Source organism: Taudactylus pleione, unplaced genomic scaffold (assembly GCF_031769625.1).
Source record: "Taudactylus pleione unplaced genomic scaffold, aTauple2 ptg000217l, whole genome shotgun sequence".
NCBI classification, from domain to species: Eukaryota; Metazoa; Chordata; class Amphibia; order Anura; family Myobatrachidae; genus Taudactylus; species Taudactylus pleione.
The window spans coordinates 5,902,391-5,925,432 of record NW_028284619.1 but is presented as its reverse complement, the minus strand read 5'-3'; the positions used below and the strand labels follow the sequence as shown (position 1 = coordinate 5,925,432).

The window sequence follows — 23,042 nt, the reverse complement described above, 5'->3', positions numbered from 1 at the left end:
GACAGACTCACTGATAATGAGATATGACAGGGGGGGACTGCTGGTACTGCAGTCCCGGGCCCGGACACTCTGCAGAAAGGGGGGGCCCGCCCGCTCCTACAGCGCCCCTGCCCCCCTGCTCTAACCACCCACAATACCCCATGCCTCAAAGTGGGCATCTTCTCCACTGTCCCCTGTTCCTATTAAGCAGCCGAGCGGAGCGCTGATTAGCATCAGCGGCGCTCCTCTCCTGTGCTCTGCTGCTTTTACTGGCAGCAGGCCGCCATCAGATACGGTAGCAGCCGGCCGAGACCCTGATCAGCCGGAAATGCAGGTAGTAGAACAACGCGGCGCCTGTCATTGTATGGACTATGGAGCGGAGCCGGGAGAGCAGCAGCAGCAGTCGCATTGGCACCTGTAATCCCTATGAGAGGGAGTAAGTACTGGGGAGGGGGGACTGAGTGGTACATTCAAAGAACCAGATAGTGTATTAATTACTTTAATATAGATTAGATACACCTTTAATGCGATATATATATATATATATATATTATATATATGTGTGTGTGTGTATGTATGTGTGTATATGTATATATATATACATACATATATATATATATATATATATATATATATATATATTAGGGATGTGCAGGCTCGGATAGGTTCGAGTTTGCACGTGGAGTTCGGATTTTTCCCTCCAAAAAAACGGAACTCAGAAAGAGGCAAAACGTCATCTTACATGGACGAACATCATCATTCCTGGACTTTTGTCCAGGAATGATGATGTTCGTCCATGTAAGATGACGTTTTAACTCTTTCTGAGTTCCGTTTTTTTGGAGGGAAAAATCCGAACTCCACGTGCAAACTCGTACCTATCCGAGCCTGCACATCCCTAATATATATATATATATATATATATATATATATATATATATATATATATATAGGGGGCCCTGCCTAATTTGACAGTCCCGGGCCCCACAATTCGAAATGGCAGCCCTGGCTCACAGGTCAGACAGACACACTGACAGGATAGACAGAGACAAGCAGGACTGAGAGACAGACTCACTGATAATGAGATATGATAGGCTCACAGGTCAGACAGACACACTGACAGGATAGACAGAGACAAGCAGGACTGAGGGACAGACTCACTGATAATGGGATATGACAGGCTCACAGATCAGACAGACACACTGACAGGATAGACAGAGACATGCAGGACTGAGGGACAGACTCACTGATAATGAGATATGACAGGCTCACAGATCAGACAGACACACTGACAGGATAGAAAGAGGCAAGCAGGACTGAGGGACAGACTCACTGATAATGAGATATGACAGGCTCACAGGTCAGACAGACACACTGACAGGATAGAGACAAGTAGGACTGAGTGACAGACTCACTGATAATGGGACATGACAGGCTCACAGGTCAGACAGACACACTGACAGGATAGACAGAGGCAAGCAGGACTGAGAGACAGACTCACTGATAATGAGATATGACAGGCTCACAGGTCAGACAGACACACTGACAGGATAGAGACAAGTAGGACTGAGGGACAGACTCACTGATAATGGGATATGACAGGCTTACAGGTCAGACAGACACACTGACAGGATAGAGAGAGACAAGCAGGACTGAGGGACACTCACTGATAATGGGATATGACAGGCTTACAGGTCAGACAGACACACTGACAGGATAGAGAGAGACAAGCAGGACTGAGGGACAGACTCACTGGTAATGGGATATGACAGGCTCACAGGTCAGACAGACACACTGACAGGATAGACAGAGGCAAGCAGGACTGAGGGACAGACTCACTGATAATGAGATATGACAGGCTCACAGGTCAGACAGACACACTGACAGGATAGAGACAAGTAGGACTGAGTGACAGACTCACTGATAATGGGACATGACAGGCTTACAGGTCAGACAGACACACTAACAGGATAGAGAGAGACAAGCAGGACTGAGGGACAGACTCACTGATAATGGGATATGACAGGCTCACAGATCAGACAGGCACACTGACAGGATAGAGACAAGTAGGACTGAGGGACAGACTCACTGATAATGGGATATGACAGGCTCACAGATCAGACAGACACACTGACAGGATAGAGAGAGACAAGCAGGACTGAGGGACAGACTCACTGATAATGGGATATGACAGGCTTACAGGTCAGACAGACACACTGACAGGATAGAGAGAGACAAGCAGGACTGAGGGACAGACTCACTGATAATGGGATATGACAGGCTTACAGGTCAGACAGACACACTGACAGGATAGAGAGAGACAAGCAGGACTGAGGGACAGACTCACTGATAATGAGATATGACAGGCTCACAGGTCAGACAGACACACTGACAGGATAGAGAGAGACAAGCAGGACTGAGGGACAGACTCACTGATAATGAGATATGACAGGCTCACAGGTCAGACAGACACACTGACAGGATAGAGACAAGTAGGACTGAGTGACAGACTCACTGATAATGGGACATGACAGGCTCACAGGTCAGACAGACACACTGACAGGATAGACAGAGGCAAGCAGGACTGAGAGACAGACTCACTGATAATGAGATATGACAGGCTCACAGGTCAGACAGACACACTGACAGGATAGAGACAAGTAGGACTGAGGGACAGACTCACTGATAATGGGATATGACAGGCTTACAGGTCAGACAGACACACTGACAGGATAGAGAGAGACAAGCAGGACTGAGGGACACTCACTGATAATGGGATATGACAGGCTTACAGGTCAGACAGACACACTGACAGGATAGAGAGAGACAAGCAGGACTGAGGGACAGACTCACTGGTAATGGGATATGACAGGCTCACAGGTCAGACAGACACACTGACAGGATAGACAGAGGCAAGCAGGACTGAGGGACAGACTCACTGATAATGAGATATGACAGGCTCACAGGTCAGACAGACACACTGACAGGATAGAGACAAGTAGGACTGAGTGACAGACTCACTGATAATGGGACATGACAGGCTTACAGGTCAGACAGACACACTAACAGGATAGAGAGAGACAAGCAGGACTGAGGGACAGACTCACTGATAATGGGATATGACAGGCTCACAGATCAGACAGGCACACTGACAGGATAGAGACAAGTAGGACTGAGGGACAGACTCACTGATAATGGGATATGACAGGCTCACAGATCAGACAGACACACTGACAGGATAGAGAGAGACAAGCAGGACTGAGGGACAGACTCACTGATAATGGGATATGACAGGCTTACAGGTCAGACAGACACACTGACAGGATAGAGAGAGACAAGCAGGACTGAGGGACAGACTCACTGATAATGGGATATGACAGGCTTACAGGTCAGACAGACACACTGACAGGATAGAGAGAGACAAGCAGGACTGAGGGACAGACTCACTGATAATGAGATATGACAGGCTCACAGGTCAGACAGACACACTGACAGGATAGAGAGAGACAAGCAGGACTGAGGGACAGACTCACTGATAATGGGATGTGACAGGCTCACAGATCAGACAGACACCCTGTTTTCATTCACCCTCTTTGCCCTATTGATCAGTAATCTACAGAATATTCTGAGTGGTGTCACTGCCTCTCAGAGCTGCGTGTTGTTCATCTATTGATGACATAGAAGAGACACGCTGCACATGATTGGTCTATTCTGCTGCTTTATGAAGAAATCACACACCTCCCTTCTGCGGAGAACTTCCTGCAATGCCCAAAACTCCTACATGGCAGGGAAGGTATACAATAATTTTAGCAACCAGGCAATGTTTTCTGGGCAACAGGAAAGTTCCCCCCTATTTCCCTTCCCTATGGTGCCAGCAGCTAGAATCTGTTTATTACTGTAGCCATCTTAGAATAGCGATCACAGGATATTGGGGGTCATTCAGACCCGGTCGTTAGCGCCGATGCGCTCGGACCGGGTCAATGGCCCCACCACAGAGCATACGCACGACGGCGCCGGTGCCGTCGTGCGCATGCGTGAGACCCACTATGACCGACAGCGCCGGTCGTAGCGGGTCTCGATCCAAAGGGAGCGAGCTGTCGATGTTGATTGACAGGTCGCCCCGTTTGGAAGGCGGGCCGGGGGGGTGGCAGCCCAAACGGTCAGACAGAGCCAGAAGCTCTCCGGGGATTACGACAAGAGAGACCCTACCCTAGGGTCTCGTCTTAAGCCCCGATGGTCGCGATGGTCTCTGACCATCGCGACCATCACCGGAGCGGTCGTTACAGCTGTGGGTGTTAACCCACAGCCTAACGACCGCAACAGAGGCGGGCGGTCAGGATGCAAGTGGCAGCCCAGTTTCTGAGCGACCGCTTGCATCCTCCGACCGCCTCTGAATGAGGCCCATAATACCTTATTATTTAAATAAAGCATTTTACCAAAGTAAAAGGAGGCTTCTTACCACTGCCAGCCAGTATCTCTGGAGAGCAGCCATAGGAAAATAGCCCCTAAAATCAACAGAAACTGGCAGGAGATTCTGAAGAATATGTACATTTTGTTCTGACATATGTTACACATATATGCTACAGAGTAAATAAAACATTAATGTAATGATATTCATTTTCTAGCACATACACGTGATCATTTTCTGAAAATCTACTTGATTGTCGGCTCAGGACAAGAACTGCTGTGCTGTATTCCCCCAGTCTGGCACAGAATGTAGAACTGTCTTGGCCTTAGCATGTTGATTGTATTGATTACAACTTAAAGTCTTCATGACGCATAACTAAGTGTCTTTAATTAATCAAAGTATGCCTCATTACTTTTCATTCTGGCCTGACGAGATAAACAGGAAGCTGTTCCATAACACTGGCATACATTTGCATTAGGGGTGTGCACCGGCCACTTTTCGTGTTTTGTGTTTTGGTTTTGGATCTGGATCTTTCTTCGTGTTTTGGATCTGGATTGGTTTTGCCAAAACCACCCTTCCGTGTTTTGGGTTCTGGGTTTTGTGTTTTGGATCTGTATTTTTTTGAAAAAAAGCATAAAAACAGCTAAAATCACAGAATTTGTAGGTTTTTCTGCTCCTATGCTATTATTAACCTCAATAACCTTAATTTCCACTCATTTCCAGTCTATTCTGAACACCTCACACCTCACAATAGTGTTTTTATGTCCAAAAGGTTGCACCGAGGTAGCTGGATGACTATGCTAAGCGACACGAGTGGGCGGCACAAACACGTGACCCATCTAGGAGTGACACTGCAGTGGCAGACAGGATGGCAGTTAGAAAAACTAGGCCCCAAACTGTACATAATGCAAAGAAAAAAAGAGGTGCAAGATGGAATTGTCCTTGGGCCCTCCCACCCACCCTTATGTTGTATAAACAGGACATGCACACTTTAACAAATCAATCATTTCAGCGCCAGGGTCTGCCACACAACTGTGGCTGAAATGATTGGTTCGTTTGGGCCCCCACAAAACAAGCTGGCAATTAATGTGTCCCTGCACAAACTGGCTCTACGGAGGCAAGATGTCATCCTCATCCTCCTCATCCACCGATTCCTCACCCTCTTCAGTGTGTACATCCTCATCCTCACAAAGTATTAACTCGTCCCCACTTGAATCCACCACCACAGGTCCCTCTGTACGTTCTGGAGGCTGGTCTCCCTGGAAGAGCTGATAATTCATTTTGATGAACATCATCTTCTCCACATTCTGTGGAAGCAACCTCCTACGCCTTTCGCTGACAAGGTTCCCGGCTGCACTAAACACTCTTTCGGAGTACACACTGGAGGGGGGGCAACTCAGGTAAAATAGAGCCAGTTTGTACAGGGGCCTCCAAATTGCCTCTTTTTCCTGCCAGTACAGGTATGGACTGTCTGACATGCCTACTTGGATGCTGTCACCGATGTAATCCTCCACCATTCTGTCAATGGTGACAGTATCATATGCAGTGACAGTAGACATGTCAGAAATTGTTGCCAGGTCCTTCAGTCCGGACCAGATGTCCAAACTTGGTCCTGCCTGCCCTGCATCACCGCCAGCGGGTTGCTTGGGATACCTAAGTTTTTTCCTGGCAGCCCCAGTTGCGGGAGAAAATGAAGAAGGAGCCGTTGACGTGTCACGTTCCGCTTCAGCTGACAGTGTGTTCACCAGCAGGTCTTTGCACCTCTGCAGGCTTGTGTCGGCCGGAAAGAGAGACACCACATAGGCTTTAAACCTAGGATCGAGCACGGTGGCCAAAATGTAGTGGTCTGATTTCAACAGATTGACCACCCTGGAATCCTGGCAAAGCGAATGAAGGGCTTCATCCACAAGTCCCACATGCCGAGCGGAATCGCTCCGTCTTAGCTCCTCCTTCACTTTCTCCAGCTGCTTCTGCAAAAGCCTGATGAGGGGAATGACCTGACTCAAGCTGGCAGTGTCTGAACTGACTTCACGTGTGGCAAGTTCAAAGGGCTGAAGAACCTTGCACAACACGGAAATCATTCTCCACTGCGCTTGAGTCAGGTGCATACCCCCTCCTTTGCCTATGTCATAGGTGGATGTATAGGCTTGTATGGCCTTTTGCTGCTCCTCCATCCTCTGAAGCATATAGAGGGTTGAGTTCCACCGCGTCACAACCTCTTGCTTCAGGTGATGGCGGGGCAGGTTCAAGAGTGTTTGCTGGCGCTCCAGTCTTCGGCACGCAGTCGCTGAATGGCGAAAGTGGCCAGAAATTTTTCGGGCCACCCAAAGCGTCTCCTGCACGCCCCTGTCGCTTTTCAGAAAATTCTGCACCACCAAGTTTATTGTGTGAGCAAAACATGGGACGTGCTGGAATTTGCCCAGATGTAATGCCCGCACAATATTGGTGGCGTTGTCAGATATCACAAATCCCCAGGAGAGTCTAAGTGGGGTAAGCCACTGGGCGATGATTTCCCTCAGTTTCTCTAAGAGGTTGTCGGCGGTGTGCCTCTTACTGAAACCGGTGATACACAGCGTAGCCTGCCTTGTAACGAGCTGGCGTTTCTGAGATGCTGCTACTGGTGACGCTGCTGCTGTTGCTGCGTAAGGTGATACATCTACCCAGTGGGCTGTCACAGTCATATAGTCCTTAGTCTGCCCTGTTCCACTTGTCCACATGTCCGTGGTTAAGTGGACATTGTGTACAACGGCATTTTTCAGGACACTGAGGACACTTTTTCTGACGTTTCTGTACAGTCTCGGTATCGCCTGCCTAGTGAAGTGGAATCTAGACGGGATTTGGAACCGGGGACACACTACCTCCATCAATTGTCTAAATCCCACTGCACTAATGGCGGATACCGGACGCACGTCTAACACCAACATAGCAGTCAAGGCCTCAGTTATACGTTTTGCTTCAGGATGACTGCTGTCGTACTTCATCCTCCTCGCTAAGGACTGTTGGAGGGTCAATTGTTTAGTAAAAGTAGTGGTGTTCCTACTTCCTCTCTGGGATGATGAACGACTCCCAGCAGCAGCAACAGCAGCAGCGGCAGCAGTAGGCGTAGCAATGCAGGATCCTCCAGAGGAATCCCGGATAGGAGAGTCAGTCATGCCAGTGACATGGCCTGCAGGACTACTTCCGATCCTGACTAAGGAGGAAATTGACGAGGAGGGAGTTGACGGTGTGGTTTGCAGGCGCTTGGATACAACAGGACAACGGGATTTAGGTGTCCCTGGACTGCTTACGGTCTTAGCCAAAGTTTCTGAACTTGACAGTAACTTTTTATGAATGCGCTGCAGGTGCCGTATAAGGGAGGATGTTCCTAGGTGGTTGACGTCCCTACCCCTACTTATTTCACCTTTACATATGGTACATATGGCAAGACAGTTGTTGTCCGGATTTGGATAGAAATATTGCCAGACCAAAGAGGTGGAATGTTTGGTCTTCTGCCCAGGCATGACCGTGATGGGCTTTTTCATCCCACGGACAACAACTGTCTCCCCCGGAGCCTGATTTAAACAAACCACATCACCATCAGAATCCTCCTCGCCAACTTCCTCCTCAGCGCCAGCTACACCAGTATCCTCATCCTGTTGTACTTCAACAGTGACATCTTCAATTTGCATATCAGCAAGTGGACTGTGGGTGCTCCTTTCAGCACTTGCAGGGGGCGTGCAAATGGTGGAAAGAGCCACCTCTTCCCGTCCAGTGCTGGGAAGGTCAGGCATCGCAACCACCACCACACTTGGACTCTCCTTGGGGATTTGTGATATCTTCTTAGAAAGCACAGTTCTTCGCTGTGCTTTTGCCAGCTTAACTCTTTTGATTTTTTTAGTGGGAGGAGGGCTTCCATCGTCATGTGAAGCTGAACCACTAGTCATGAACATACTAGGGATCGACCTTAGCCGTTCCTTGCCACTCCGTGTCGTAAATGGCATATTGGCAAGTTTACGTTTCTCTTCAGCTGATTTAAATGTCTTTTTCAAGGTCATTTTCCTGAACTTTGCCATTTGGGATTGTATGTGCCCTCTACTATGACATTGGGCATCGGCCTTGGCAGACGACGTTGATGGCATGTTATCGTCTATGTCATGACTAGTGGCAGCAGCTTCAGCACTAGGAGGAAGTGGTTCTTGATCTTTCTCTATTTTATTTTTATCGGAGAAAGTTTGGTCCTCCATTTATGTTATATCGATTTGATATATACGTGCGGCTAAACCCAGAAAATAATTTTTTTTTTGGTTTGGACTGGAGTGTACTTTGGGGGTTACAGCACCCTTTAACGGTCAAGCCAGCCGGCCCTTTACTTATGACACAGGCGCACTCTTGGCACTACTTTGTTGATGCACGTGCAGCTACTGCGCACACAATTCACAAACACAGAAAATAATTTTTTTTTTGGTTTGGACTGGAGTGTACTTTCGGGGGTTACAGCACCCTTAACGGTCAAGCCAGCCGGCCCTTTACTTATGACACAGGCGCACGCTTGGCACTACTTTGTTGATGCACGTGCGGCTACTGCGCACACAATTCACAAACACAGAAAATAATTTATTTTTTGGTTTGGACTGGAGTGTACTTTCGGGGGTTACAGCACCCTTAACGATCAAGCCAGCCGGCCCTTTACTTATGACACAGGCGCACGCTTGGCACTACTTTGTTGATGCACGTGCGGCTACTGCGCACACAATTCACAAACACAGAAAATAATTTATTTTTTGGTTTGGACTGGAGTGTACTTTCGGGGGTTACAGCACCCTTAACGGTCAAGCCAGCCGGCCCTTTACTTATGACACAGGCGCACGCTTGGCACTACTTTGTTGATGCACGTGCGGCTACTGCGCACACAATTCACAAACACAGAAAATAATTTTTTTTTGGGTTTGGACTGGAGTGTACTTTCGGGGGTTACAGCACCCTTAACGGTCAAGCCAGCCGGCCCTTTACTTATGACACAGGCGCACGCTTGGCACTACTTTGTTGATGCACGTGCGGCTACTGCGCACACAATTCACAAACACAGAAAATAATTTTTTTTTTGGTTTGGACTGGAGTGTACTTTCGGGGGTTACAGCACCCTTAACGGTCAAGCCAGCCGGCCCTTTACTTATGACACAGGCGCACGCTTGGCACTACTTTGTTGATGCACGTGCGGCTACTGCGCACACAATTCACAAACACAGAAAATAATTTTTTTTTGGTTTGGACTGGAGTGTACTTTCGGGGGTTACAGCACCCTTTAACGGTCAAGCCAGCCGGCCCTTTACTTATGACACAGGCGCACGCTTGGCACTACTTTGTTGATGCACGTGCGGCTACTGCGCACACAATTCACAAACACAGAAAATAATTTTTTTTTGGTTTGGACTGGAGTGTACTTTCGGGGGTTACAGCACCCTTTAACGGTCAAGCCAGCCGGCCCTTTACTTATGACACAGGCGCACGCTTGGCACTACTTTGTTGATGCACGTGCGGCTACTGCGCACACAATTCACAAACACAGAAAATAATTTTTTTTTGGTTTGGACTGGAGTGTACTTTCGGGGGTTACAGCACCCTTTAACGGTCAAGCCAGCCGGCCCTTTACTTATGACACAGGCGCACGCTTGGCACTACTTTGTTGATGCACGTGCAGCTACTGCGCACACAATTCACAAACACAGAAAATAATTTTTTTTTAGGTTTGGACTGGAGTGTACTTTCGGGGGTTACAGCACCCTTAACGGTCAAGCCAGCCGGCCCTTTACTTATGACACAGGCGCACGCTTGGCACTACTTTGTTGATGCACGTGCGGCTACTGCGCACACAATTCACAAACACAGAAAATAATTTTTTTTTTGGTTTGGACTGGAGTGTACTTTCGGGGGTTACAGCACCCTTTAACGGTCAAGCCAGCCGGCCCTTTACTTATGACACAGGCGCACGCTTGGCACTACTTTGTTGATGCACGTGCGGCTACTGCGCACACAATTCACAAACACAGAAAATAATTTTTTTTTAGGTTTGGACTGGAGTGTACTTTCAGGGGTTACAGCACCCTTAACGGTCAAGCCAGCCGGCCCTTTACTTATGACACAGGCGCACGCTTGGCACTACTTTGTTGATGCACGTGCGGCTACTGCGCACACAATTCACAAACACAGAAAATAATTTTTTTTTGGTTTGGACTGGAGTGTACTTTCGGAGGTTACAGCACCCTTTAACGGTCAAGCCAGCCGGCCCTTTACTTATGACACAGGCGCACGCTTGGCACTACTTTGTTGATGCACGTGCGGCTACTGCGCACACAATTCACAAACACAGAAAATAATTTTTTTTTAGGTTTGGACTGGAGTGTACTTTCGGGGGTTACAGCACCCTTAACGGTCAAGCCAGCCGGCCCTTTACTTATGACACAGGCGCACGCTTGGCACTACTTTGTTGATGCACGTGCGGCTACTGCGCACACAATTCACAAACACAGAAAATATATTATTTTTTTAGCACTTGGGGGGAGCACCCCTGATGGACAGAGCACCCCCTGGACAACACTACAGCACCCCTTTAGGACTGGGACACTGCACAGGACTTTGGAGTGGACACAGCCCCTATGGAGAACTGACTGCACAACACAGTCCAGCCAGCCCCTATGGACTTTGAAGTAGTGGACACAGCCCCTATTAACAACAGCAGCACAGCACAACACAGCCAGCCCCTATGGACTTTGAAGTAGTGGACAACAGCAGCACTACACTACACTACACTACACAGCACTAACTCCCACCCTCCCTCTTCACTGTCCACAGCCGAGTGAGAAAATGGCGCCGACGCGGGTACCTTATATAGGATCCAAAACCCGCGAGACTCGGAAGGCGGGATGATGACGTTTTGCCTCGATTTCAGATCCGAGTCAGGCGGGAAAAGTCGAGCCTGACTCGGATCGGACTCGGATCGGGGGGGCTCGGGGGGGTTCGGATTTCAGAAATCCGAACCCGCTCACCCCTAATTTGCATATATATGTCCCTATCTGAGCAAGCACACATCTCCAACTGGCCTACATTTGGCTGCTGGTCACTGAGACCGCCTTACGCTCCTATGTCATTTTGACCATGTATCTCTTGTAGTTTGTAATACAGAAAGGTCATGTGTAATTCTGCACACTCCCCCTCATAAATAAGAATAGAGGTGCCTGTCACTGTGCGCTGTTTTAACTTAAAGACCGCACATTACACCTCCTCCTACGTGCGGTGCAGGGGCTGTGCAGCCTATTGCTATAAGGCTCTGCCCCTGACCGTCTGCACCATTCAAATGTTTTGGGGGGGTGAGCCGTCCCCTTGACCCCGCAACCCCCATTCCGACACCCATGTTTACAGTGGAAGCATTAAGAACACTTTAGGATACCTACTAGATAAAGCATGCAGATGTACAACGTTTAAAACTATAGCTGAAATAAATTAATTCTAACTTGTGCAACAATGTGGTTAGTTTATTGGTCAGTTTCATAATTAGGGAGACGTTGGATAGAGGTGTTGCTAAAAGCAGGATCATGGAATATTGCAGAAGACACACTCATGTGTGTAGTATGTCTGTTGTACATGAAAAGATTTTCCTACACAGTAACTTGGAGTTGTTGTTTGTCTTGTATTTGTCGGCCTGTCAGCATCCCTGCAGCACCAAGAGATGATCTGAAGGAATCCTGGTGTTGATCATTACCACATCGCTAAAGTGTCTCAGCAAGTGTCGTGTTAGGCGTTCACAGTTTAAGATAGCTTTGTTATTCTGTCTTGAGTCACACTTTATACGGTGACATGCTGAAAATGGATGCCACGTACTGCAGACATACCATAACCATCCACTTTGCACTTCATTTGTGGGTCAGTCTGCTTTCATCTACAAATTTAGAATAAAGGCTAAAAGTTGTTAACCTGCGACTCGTCATCTGTAGTGACACAACAAAGTCCAGCATAGCCTGCCAGCAGGGGCTACCTCTAATGTGTGCAGCAAATGCTATTTACAAATCCATAGAATTGCCCGCAGCTGAATAAAAAATGTACAAGCTGGTAGGGCATGCTGTGACTTGCAGTTCCACAACAGAGCATACGTCATAGAAGCTGTTCTCATTTTGTATATATAGTGCATTATCAGTCCTCTACTGAAAAGCTTCAGTAGCTACTTGTGTATGCCGGATTTACATATCTATTGTGTTTTATTCTATATACGTACTGAGGGCCTGATTTTGAGATGTACGCTAATGCATTTGCAGCTGCGATTCCATATGCAACTGCTGTATGACAATATGCTAATGATGTATGAGAATATGCTAATGCTGTATGACAATATACTAATGCTGCATGACAATATGCAACTGCTGTATGACAATATGCTAATTAGGGGTGTGCACCGGCCACTTTTTGTGTTTTGGTTTTCGATCTGGATCTTTCTTCGTGTTTTGGATCTGGATTGGTTTTTGCCAAAACCACCCTTCCGTGTTTTGGGTTCTGGGTTTTGTCTTTTGGATCTGGATTTTTTGGAAAAAAAGCATAAAAACAGCTTAAATCACACAATTTGTGGGTTTTTCTGCTCCTATGCTATTATTAACCTCAACAACCTTCATTTCCACTCATTTCCAGTCTATTCTGAACACCTCACACCTCACAATATTGTTTTTATGGCCAAAAGATTGCGCCGAGGTAGCTGGATGACTATGCTAAGCGACACGAATGGGCGGCACAAACACGTGGCCCATCTAGGAGTGACACTGCAGAGGCAGACAGGATGGCAGTTTGAAAAACTAGGCCCCAAACAGTACATAATGCAAAGAAAAAAAAGAGGTGCAAGATGGAATTGTCCTTGGACCCTCCCACCCACCCTTATGTTGTATAAACAGGACATGCACACTTTAACAAACCAATCATTTCAGCGCCAGGGTCTGCCACACGACTCTGGCTGAAATGATTGGTTCATTTGGGCCCCCACAAAACAAGCTGGCAATTAATCTGGCCCTGCACAAACTGGCTCTACGGAGGCAAAATGTCGTCCTCATCCTCCTCATCCACCGATTCCTTGGATAAAACAGGAAAAAGGGATTTAGGTGTCCCTGGACTGCTTACGGTCTTAGCCAAAGTTTCTGAACTTGACAGTAACTTTTTATGAACGCGCTGCAGGTGCCGTATAAGGGAGGATGTTCCTAGGTGGTTAACGTCCCTAAACCTACTTATTTCACCTTTACATATGGTACATATGGCAAGACAGTTGTCCGGATTTGGATAGAAATATTGCCAGACCAAAGAGGTGGAATGTTTGGTCTTCTGCCCAGGCATGACCGTGATGGGCTTTTTCATCCCACGGACAACAACTGTCTCCCCCGGAGCCTGATTTAAACAAACCACATCACCATCAGAATCCTCCTCGCCAACTTCCTCCTCAGTGCCAGCTACACCAGTATCCTCATCCTGTTGTACTTCAACAGTGACATCTTCAATTTGCAGATCAGCAAGTGGACTGTGGGTGCTCCTTTCAGCACTTGCAGGGGGCGTGCAAATGGTGGAAAGAGCCACCTCTTCCCGTCCAGTGCTGGGAAGGTCAGGCATCGCAACCGCCACCACACTTGGACTGTCCTTGGGGATTTTGTGATATCTTCTTAGAACGCACAGTTCTTCACTGTGCTTTTGCCAGCTTAACTCTTTTGATTTTTTTAGTGGGAGGAGGGCTTCCATCGTCATGTGAAGCTGAACCACTAGTCATGAACATAGGGAAAGACCTTAGCCGTTCCTTGCCACTCCGTGTCGTAAATGGCATATTGGCAAGTTTACGTTTCTCTTCAGATGATTTAAATGTTTTTTTCAAGGTCATTTTCCTGAACTTTGTCATTTGGGATTGTATGTGCCCTCTACTATGACATTCGGCATCGGCCTTGGCAGACGACGTTGATGGCATGTTAGCTTCTATGTCATGACTAGTGGCAGCAGCTTCAGCACTAGGAGGAAGTGGTTCTTGATCTTTCCCTATTTTATTTTTATCGGAGAAAGTTTGGTCCTCCATTTATGTTATATTGATATATACGTGCGGCTAAAGGCGCACACAAACACAGAAAATAATTTTTTATTTTTGTTGGAGACTAGTGCACTTTGTGAGTTACACCACCCTTTAAGAAATGAGCCAGCCGGCCCTTTACTTATGGGACACAGGCGCACGCTTGGCGCTGCTCCTTTGTTGATGCACGTGCAGCTACAGCCCACACAATTCACAAACACAGAAAATATTTTTTTATTTTGTTTGGAGTGCCCTTTGGGGGTCACAGCACCCTTTAACGGACAAGCCAGCCGGCCTTTTACTTATGGGACACAGGCGCACGCTTGGCGCTGCTCCTTTGTTGATGCACGTGCAGCCACCGTGCACACAATTCACAAACACAGAAATTTTTTTTTTATTTTGTTTGGAGTGCCCTTTGGGGGTTACAGCACCCTTTAGCGGTCAATCCAGCCGGCCCTTTATTTATGGGACACAGGCGCACGCTTGGCACTACTTTGTTGATGCAGGTGCGGCACTTGCGCACACAATTCACAAACACAAAAAAATATATTTTTTTATATTGTTTGGAGTGCCCTTTGGGGGTTACAGCACCCTTTAACGGACAAGCCAGCCGGCCTTTTACTTATGGGACACAGGCGCACGCTTGGTGCTGCTCCTTCGTTGATGCACGTGCAGCCACAGTGCACACAATTCACAAACACAGAAATGTTTTTTTTATTTTGTTTGGAGTGCCCTTTGGGGGTTACAGCCCCCTTTAGCGGTCAATCCAGCCAGCCCTTTATTTATGGGACACAGGCGCACGCTTGGCACTACTTTGTTGATGCACGTGCGGCTACTGCGCACACAATTCACAAACACAGAAAATATTTTTTTATTTTGTTTGGAGTGCCCTTTGGGGGTTACAGCACCCTTTAGCGGTCAATCCAGCCGGCCCTTTATTTATGGGACACAGGCGCACGCTTGGCACTACTTTGCTGATGCACGTGCGGCTACTGCGCACACAATTCACAAACACAGAAAATATTTTTTTATTTTGTTTGGAGTGTACTTTGGGGGTTACAGCACCCTTTAGCGGTCAATCCAGCCGGCCCTTTATTTATGGGACACAGGCGCACGCTTGGCACTACTTTGTTGATGCACGTGCGGCTACTGCGCACACAATTCACAAACACAAAAAAATATATTTTTTTATTTTGTTTGGAGTGCCCTTTGGGGGTTACAGCACCCTTTAACGGACAAGCCAGTCGGCCTTTTACTTATGGGACACAGGCGCACGCTTGGCGCTGCTCCTTTGTTGATGCACGTGCAGCCACAGTGCACACAATTCACAAACACAGAAAATATTTATTTTTTTTGTTTGGAGTGTACTTTGGGGGTTACAGCACCCTTTAACGGACAAGCCAGCCGGCCCTTTACTAATGGGACACAGGCGTACGCTTGGCGCTGCTCCTTTGTTGATGCACGTGCAGCCACAGTGCACACGATTCACAAACACAGAAAAAATTATTATTTTTTTTGCACTTGGGGGGAGCACCCCTGATGGACAGAGCTCCCCCTGGACAACACTACAGCACCCCTTTAGGACTGGGACACTGCACAGGACTTTGGAGTGGACACAGCCCCTATGCACAACTGACTGCACAACACAGTCCAGCCAGCCCCTATGGACTTTGAAGGAGTGGACACAGCCCCTATGGACAACAGCAGCACAGCACAACACTACACTGCACTACACTACACTACACAGCCCAGCCAGCCCTAACTCCCACCCTCCCTCTTCACTGTCCACAGCCGAGTGAAAAAATGGCGCCGACGCGGGTACCTTATATAGGATTCAAAACCCGCGAGACCCGGAAGGCGGGATGATGACGTTTTGCCTCGATTTCAGATCCGAGTCATTCGGGAAAAGTCGAGCCTGACTCGGATCGGCCTCGAATCGGGAGGATCAGTGGGGGGTTCGGATTTCAGAAATCCGAACCCGCTCTCCCCTAATGCTAATGCTGTATGACAATATGCTAATGCTGTATGACAATATGCTAATGATGTATGAGAATATGCTAATGATGTATGACAATATGCTAATGATGTATGACAATATGCTAATGCTGTAGCCGGGGGAAAATGTATAGAGACTCCCACTGGCAGCTTCTCAGAATCAAGCAATTCGGTACAAATACGCAGCTGTCATCGCTGATCATTAGATAATCAGCTATCTGAGTAGTCCTATGGTTGCACAGAATGGCCGTCTGACCTGAGACGTCGGACCCACTTTATCTGCTTAGGGGATCGCAGACACAAGCGACGACATGCCCTGAAAACGGATGGGACGCCATTTTTCGCGCCGACACTCCAAGTTACTTACTTCTAACGGTCCCTGACTGTCAATCACTTAGTAAAGTAATCCTCACTATGAGCGGAAGTGCAAAGATATCTTGGTGCATGCGCAGTGCGACCGATAATCGCACAACTGCGGAAATATCAGAATAGGGCACATCTCTGAATCTGACCCGTTAGCTGCTTATTGCCATTCCTCTTGTTCAATATTCTCAAATAATTTTTTAGTAGCTGTTCTTGTAATGGGGGAGATTTATCAAAGCTTGGGGAGAGATAAAGAACAAATCAATCAGCTCGTAACTGTCAATTTTTTTTCAAACAGTCTTAAATATGACAGAAGCTGAATGGTTAGTACGTTATCTCTCTCCACTTTAACTCTCTCTAAGGCAGCGGTTGTGAAGTATGCCGCGGACCAGGCAGCGCTGCCGCTGAGCTCCTCTGGGAGGCTCAGGCGCGCCTGTGCCGTGACCTGCCTAGACGCGGAGGTGTGACATCACAGGTCACGCGCGTCTCGTTGCCTGCCTGCCCGCCCTGTCAGTCCCCCAGTCAGCCAGCCCTTTTAGCCTGCCCGCCCGTCAGTCACCCAGCCAGCCCTTCCCGCCCATGTCCCGCAATCCAGCCAGCCCTTCCATCCCGCCTGCCCGCAGCCTGCCCTTCCCTTCTGCCCACCCGGACACTGCTGACAGCTCTACAACTTCTAATAGACGGCTCTGCACTGTGTGCACCCCCAGCCAATGAGGGACAGGTAGGTCCAGAAAAATTAAAATTTATGCTGTATGAAAAAAATATTTTTTACAGTGAAAATGGGGCTTGTGCCCAATACTAAATGACCCAGCGGCGGATATTCCATGTTGCAGGGAGTGCGGCGGCAGCATTGCCCCCCACACCCCCCTAGGTAGGTTTTGCTATGGGCCCCCCACTTCAGTGTGCCACCCTGAAATTACCTCCTTTCTATTTACACTGATAAGTTACAGATTAGTGATTTCAACCATGGAGGCTGATTACTATGTATTTGCTACTTTTCCAGGCAACAAATAGTCCCAGTATATTGCAGTCACCACCTCTTGCTAAGTAATTCTGTGGTTGGGCTACAGCAGTTACAATAAATCAATGAAATTTCCTTTATGGAAACCATTTAGGATAAACTGGCACTGACAGTAATGTCCGCTTGTCTTACTCACATAATCTATCTGTAAATGAAACATGAACATTCAGTAAGTATCATGGATACAGCGTATTACAGCATCCTATGACATTGAGGGTACAGTAAAGATTAAATCAAAGAATGATGGACTTTGCTTGAACAGACCCTGTGGTAAAGCGATAATGAATGTTTGTAAGAGTAAAAAGTAAAAGCAATGAAAGGTAACATCTTCTTTTTCTGTCACCCAGGGATTGGCTAAATGCATTCAGTCCCCCTATAATACCAGCAAGACAGAATCAAGACTTGGATCCTTTACTCAAGCTCAAACAATCCAGCCTATGCTCCTGTACTGAAGGTAAGAGGGTCTAGAATGTCTGCAATAAAACTGTAACCCAGCGTAAGCTATTTTATGAATTGAGGAGTTCTGGGGATTCCTCGAGGAAATGAGGGAAATGTCAGCATCAGCATTATGTACAATGCAGCCTGCTGTAATATCTGCTAACCATATGAACTTCTCTCTTATTCTGGCTATGGAAGATTCACTCAAAGCGCTCATAAATCTTATCTGTATGCTCAGCGCCTAAGGGATGGAAATGTCTCAGTGACATACTATCTAAAACACATTAGACCTCCCAAATTGGGAACCATATCAGCTACGTACATTTGTAATTGCTTATGACAAGACAATAGAGCCTCAGAATTCAGGAATCTTGCTAGATTAAAGAAAAAAAAATATGATTAAAGTAAAAATTATGAAAATGATATATATATATACTAGGGGTGTGCACCGGCCACTTTTCGTGTTTTGGTTTTGGATCTGGATCTTTCTTCGTGTTTTGGATCTGGATTGATTTTGCCAAAACCACCCTTCGGTGTTTTGGGTTCTGGGTTTTGTGTTTTGGATCTGTATTTTTTTTTTTAAAAAGCATAAAAACAGCTAAAATCACAGAATTTGTGGGTTTTTCTGCTCCTATGCTATTATTAACCTCAATAACCTTAATTTCCACTCATTTCCAGTCTATTCTGAACACCTCACAATAGTGTTTTTATGTCCAAAAGGTTGCACCGAGGTAGCTGGATGACTATGCTAAGCGATACGAGTGGCCGGCACAAACACATGGCCCATCTAGGAGTGACACTGCAGTGGCAGACAGGATGGCAGTTTGAAAAACTAGACCCCAAACAGTACATAATGCAAAGAAAAAAAAGAGGTGCAAGATGGAATTGTCCTTGGGCCCTCCCACCCACCCTTATGTTGTATAAACAGGACATGCACACTTTAACAAACCAATCATTTCGGCGCCAGGGTCTGCCACACGACTGTGGCTGAAATGATTGGTTCGTTTGGGCCCCCACAAAACAAGCTGGCAATTAATCTGTCCCTGCACAAACTGGCTCTACGGAGGCAAGATGTCGTCCTCATCCTCCTCATCCACCGATTCCTCACCCTCTTCAGTGTTGTGTACATCCTCATCCTCACAGAGTATTAATTCGTCCCCGCTGGAATCCACCACCACAGGTCCCTCTGTACGTTCTGGAGGCTGGTCTCCCTGGAAGAGTTGATAATTCATTTTTATGAACATCATCTTCTCCACATTTTGTGGAAGCAACCTCCTACGCCTTTCGCTGACAAGGTTCCCGGCTGCACTAAACACTCTTTCGGAGTACACACTGGAGGGGGGCAACTAAGGTAAAATAGAGCCAGTTTGTACAGGGGCCTCCAAATTGCCTCTTTTTCCTGCCAGTACAGGTACGGACTGTCTGACATGCCTACTTGGATGCTGTCACCGATGTAATCCTTTAACAGACAGACACATGCTTGTCGCTGCTGCTTTGAGGATGCAGGTGCGGCTACAGCCCACACAATTCACAAAGACAGAAAAAAAAAGAATTTTTTTATTGTTTGTGGAGCGCACTTTGAGGGTTACACCACCCTTTAACAGACAGACGCATGCTTGTCGCTGCTGCTTTGAGGATGCAGGTGCGGCTACTGCGCATACATTTCACACACAAACACAGAAAAAAAGATTATTTTATTTTGGTTGGAGTGCACTTTGAGGGTTACACCACCCTTTAACAGACAGAGGCACGCTTGTCGCTGCTGCTTTGAGGATGCAGGTGTGGCTACAGCCCACACATTTCACAAAGACAGAAAAAAAAGAAGAATTTTTTATTTTGTTTGGAGTGCACTTTGGGTGTTACAGCACCCTTTAACGGACAAGCCAGCCGGCCCTTTCCTTATGACACAGGCGCACGCAGTCGCTGAATGGCAAAAGTGGGCTGAAATTTTTCGGGCCACCCGAAGTGTCTCCTGCACGCCCCTGTCGCTTTACAGAAAATTCTGTACCACCAAGTTTATTGTGTGAGCAAAACATGGGACGTGCTGGAATTTGCCCAGATGTAATGCCCGCACAATATTGGTGGCATTGTCAGATATCACAAATCCCCAGGAGAGTCTAAATGGGGTAAGCCACTGGGCGATGATTTCCCTCAGTTTCTCTAAGAGGTTGTCGGCGGTGTGCCTCTTACTGAAACCGGTGATACACAGCGTAGCCTGCCTTGGAACGAGCTGGCGTTTCTGAGATGCTGCTACTGGTGACGCTGCTCTTGTTGCTGCGTAAGGTGATACATTTACCCAGTGGGCTGTCGCAGTCATATAGTCCTTAGTCTGCCCTGTTCCACTTGTCCACATGTCCGTGGTTAAGTGGACATTGGGTACAACCGCATTTTTCAGGACACTGAGGACACTTTTTCTGACGTTTCTGTACAGTCTCGGTATCGCCTGCCTAGTGAAGTGGAATCTAGACGGGATTTGGAACCGGGGACACACTACCTCCATCAATTGTCTAAATCCCACTGCCCTAATGGCGGATACTGGATGCACGTCTAACACCAACATAGCAGTCAAGGCCTCAGTTATACGTTTTGCTTCAGGATGGCTGCTGTCGTACTTCATCCTTCTCGCTAAGGACTGTTGGAGGGTCAATTGTTTAGTAAAAGTAGTGGTGTTCCTACTTCCTCTCTGGGATGATGAACAACTCCCAGCAGCAGCAACAGCACTAGGAGGAAGTGGTTCTTGATCTTTCCCTATTTTATTTTTATCGGAGAAAGTTTGATATATACGTGCGGCTAAGGCGCACACAAACACAGAAAATATTTTTTTATTTTTGTTGGAGACTAGTGCACTTTGTGGGTTACACCACCCTTTAAGAAATGAACCAGCTGGCCCATTACTTATGGGACACAGGCGCACGCTTGGCACTACTTTGTTGATGCACGTGCAGCCACAGTGCACACAATTCACAAACACAGAAAATATTTTTTTATTTTGTTTGGAGTGTACTTTGGGGGTTACAGCACCCTTTAACGGTCAAGCCAGCCGGCCCTTTACTTATGACACAGGCGCACGCTTGGCACTACTTTGTTGATGCACGTGCGGCTACTGCGCACACAATTCACAAACACAGAAAATATTTTTTTATTTTGTTTTGAGTGTACTTTGGGGGTTACAGCACCCTTTAACGGACAAGCCAGCTGGCCCTTTACGTATGGGACACAGGCGCACGCTTGGCGCTGCTCCTTTGTTGATGCACGTGCAGCCACAGTGCACACAATTCACAAACACAGAAAATATTTTTTTATTATGGTTGGAGTGCCCTTTGGAGGTTACAGCACCCTTTAACGGACAAGCCAGCCGACCCTTTATTTATGGGATACAGGCGCACGCTTGGCACTACTTTGTTGATGCACGTGCGGCTACTGCGCACACATTTCACAAAGACAGAAAAAAAAAGAAGAATTTTTTATTTTGTTTGGAGTGTACTTTGGGGGTTACAGCACCCTTTAACGGACAAGCCAGCTGACCCTTTACGTATGGGACACAGGCGCACGCTTGGCGCTGCTCCTTTGTTGATGCACGTGCAGCCACAGTGCACACAATTCACAAACACAGAAAATATTTTTTTATTTTGTTTGGAGTGTACTTTGGTGGGTTACAGCACCCTTTAACGGACAAGCCAGATGGCTTTTTTTTTTGCACTTGGGGGGAGCACCCCTGATGGACAGAGCACCCCCTGGACAACACTACAGCACCCCTTTAGGACTGGGACACTGCACAGGACTTTGGAGTGGACACAGCCCCTATGCACAACTGACTGCACAACACAGTCCAGCCAGCCCCTATGGACTTTGAAGCAGTGGACACAGCCCCTATGGACTTTGAAGGAGTGGACACAGCCCCTATGGACAAGAGCAGCACAGCACAACACTACACTGCACTACACTACACTACACAGCCCAGCCAGCCCTAACTCCCACCCTCCCTCTTCACTGTCCACAGCCGAGTGAGAAAATGGCGCCGACGCGGGTACCTTATATAGGATTCAAAACCCGCGAGACCCGGAAGGCGGGATGATGACGTTTTGCCTCGATTTCAGATCCGAGTCAGGCGGGAAAAGTCGAGCCTGACTCGGATCGGGGGGGCTCGGGGGGGTTCGGATTTCAGAAATCCGAACCCGCTCACTCCTAATATATACACACACAAGGGCTGATTGAAAAGTTTTTTATTCAGAATCGGATGACTCCACAGGATCTGAACATTTTTTATTTTTCAAAGTAGCGTCAACGATTCAAAGACGTGTTGTAGACTGTTTTGTGATATCACTTTTAGTTGGGTATCCAATCAGCTGCGATAACGATGCGTTTTCTCCGGCAAACATTTCAGAACCATCGCACGAATTTGCAGCTTACCGCATGTATGTACGCTCCCGTTTATCATGCAATCCTATTGCAAAACCTGCGATAACACATTCGCACGATAATTCTTGCAGGGATGACAGGCGAAAAGTACAGCTGAAAATGGGGAAATGAGCCTGTACCCCCAAAAAAACTAATATTGGGTAACAGTATAGGAGTCTTTTATTGGCCATAATCAAAGTGTTTGGAGTTCTTAAATGGTGTGAAATGGCTGTTACATGCACTTTTCTATAACAGTAAAAAAAAAAAATAGAAACACTTTTATTTTTTGGCCAAAGGTAATGCTCTAGTTAAATAAGGGGTACATAAAATGCCCCATCCATACAGTCCCACAAAATACCTAACCCAATGCTTTGAACCCATTTTCATGC

At 47.2% G+C, this 23,042-nt stretch overlaps 1 protein-coding gene across 1 annotated transcript in view; it reads left to right on the top strand.

Annotated features, from left to right (window-relative positions):
• The window catches only part of CFAP20DC (CFAP20 domain containing), a 357,191-nt gene that overhangs the window by 321,405 nt on the left and 12,744 nt on the right, over nt 1–23,042 (top strand). Inside the window, exon 17 of the mRNA XM_088478712.1 lies at nt 18,165–18,271. Coding sequence (XP_088334838.1) covers nt 18,165–18,271 — 107 coding nt within the window. The remainder of the gene's footprint in view (nt 1–18,164; nt 18,272–23,042) is intronic.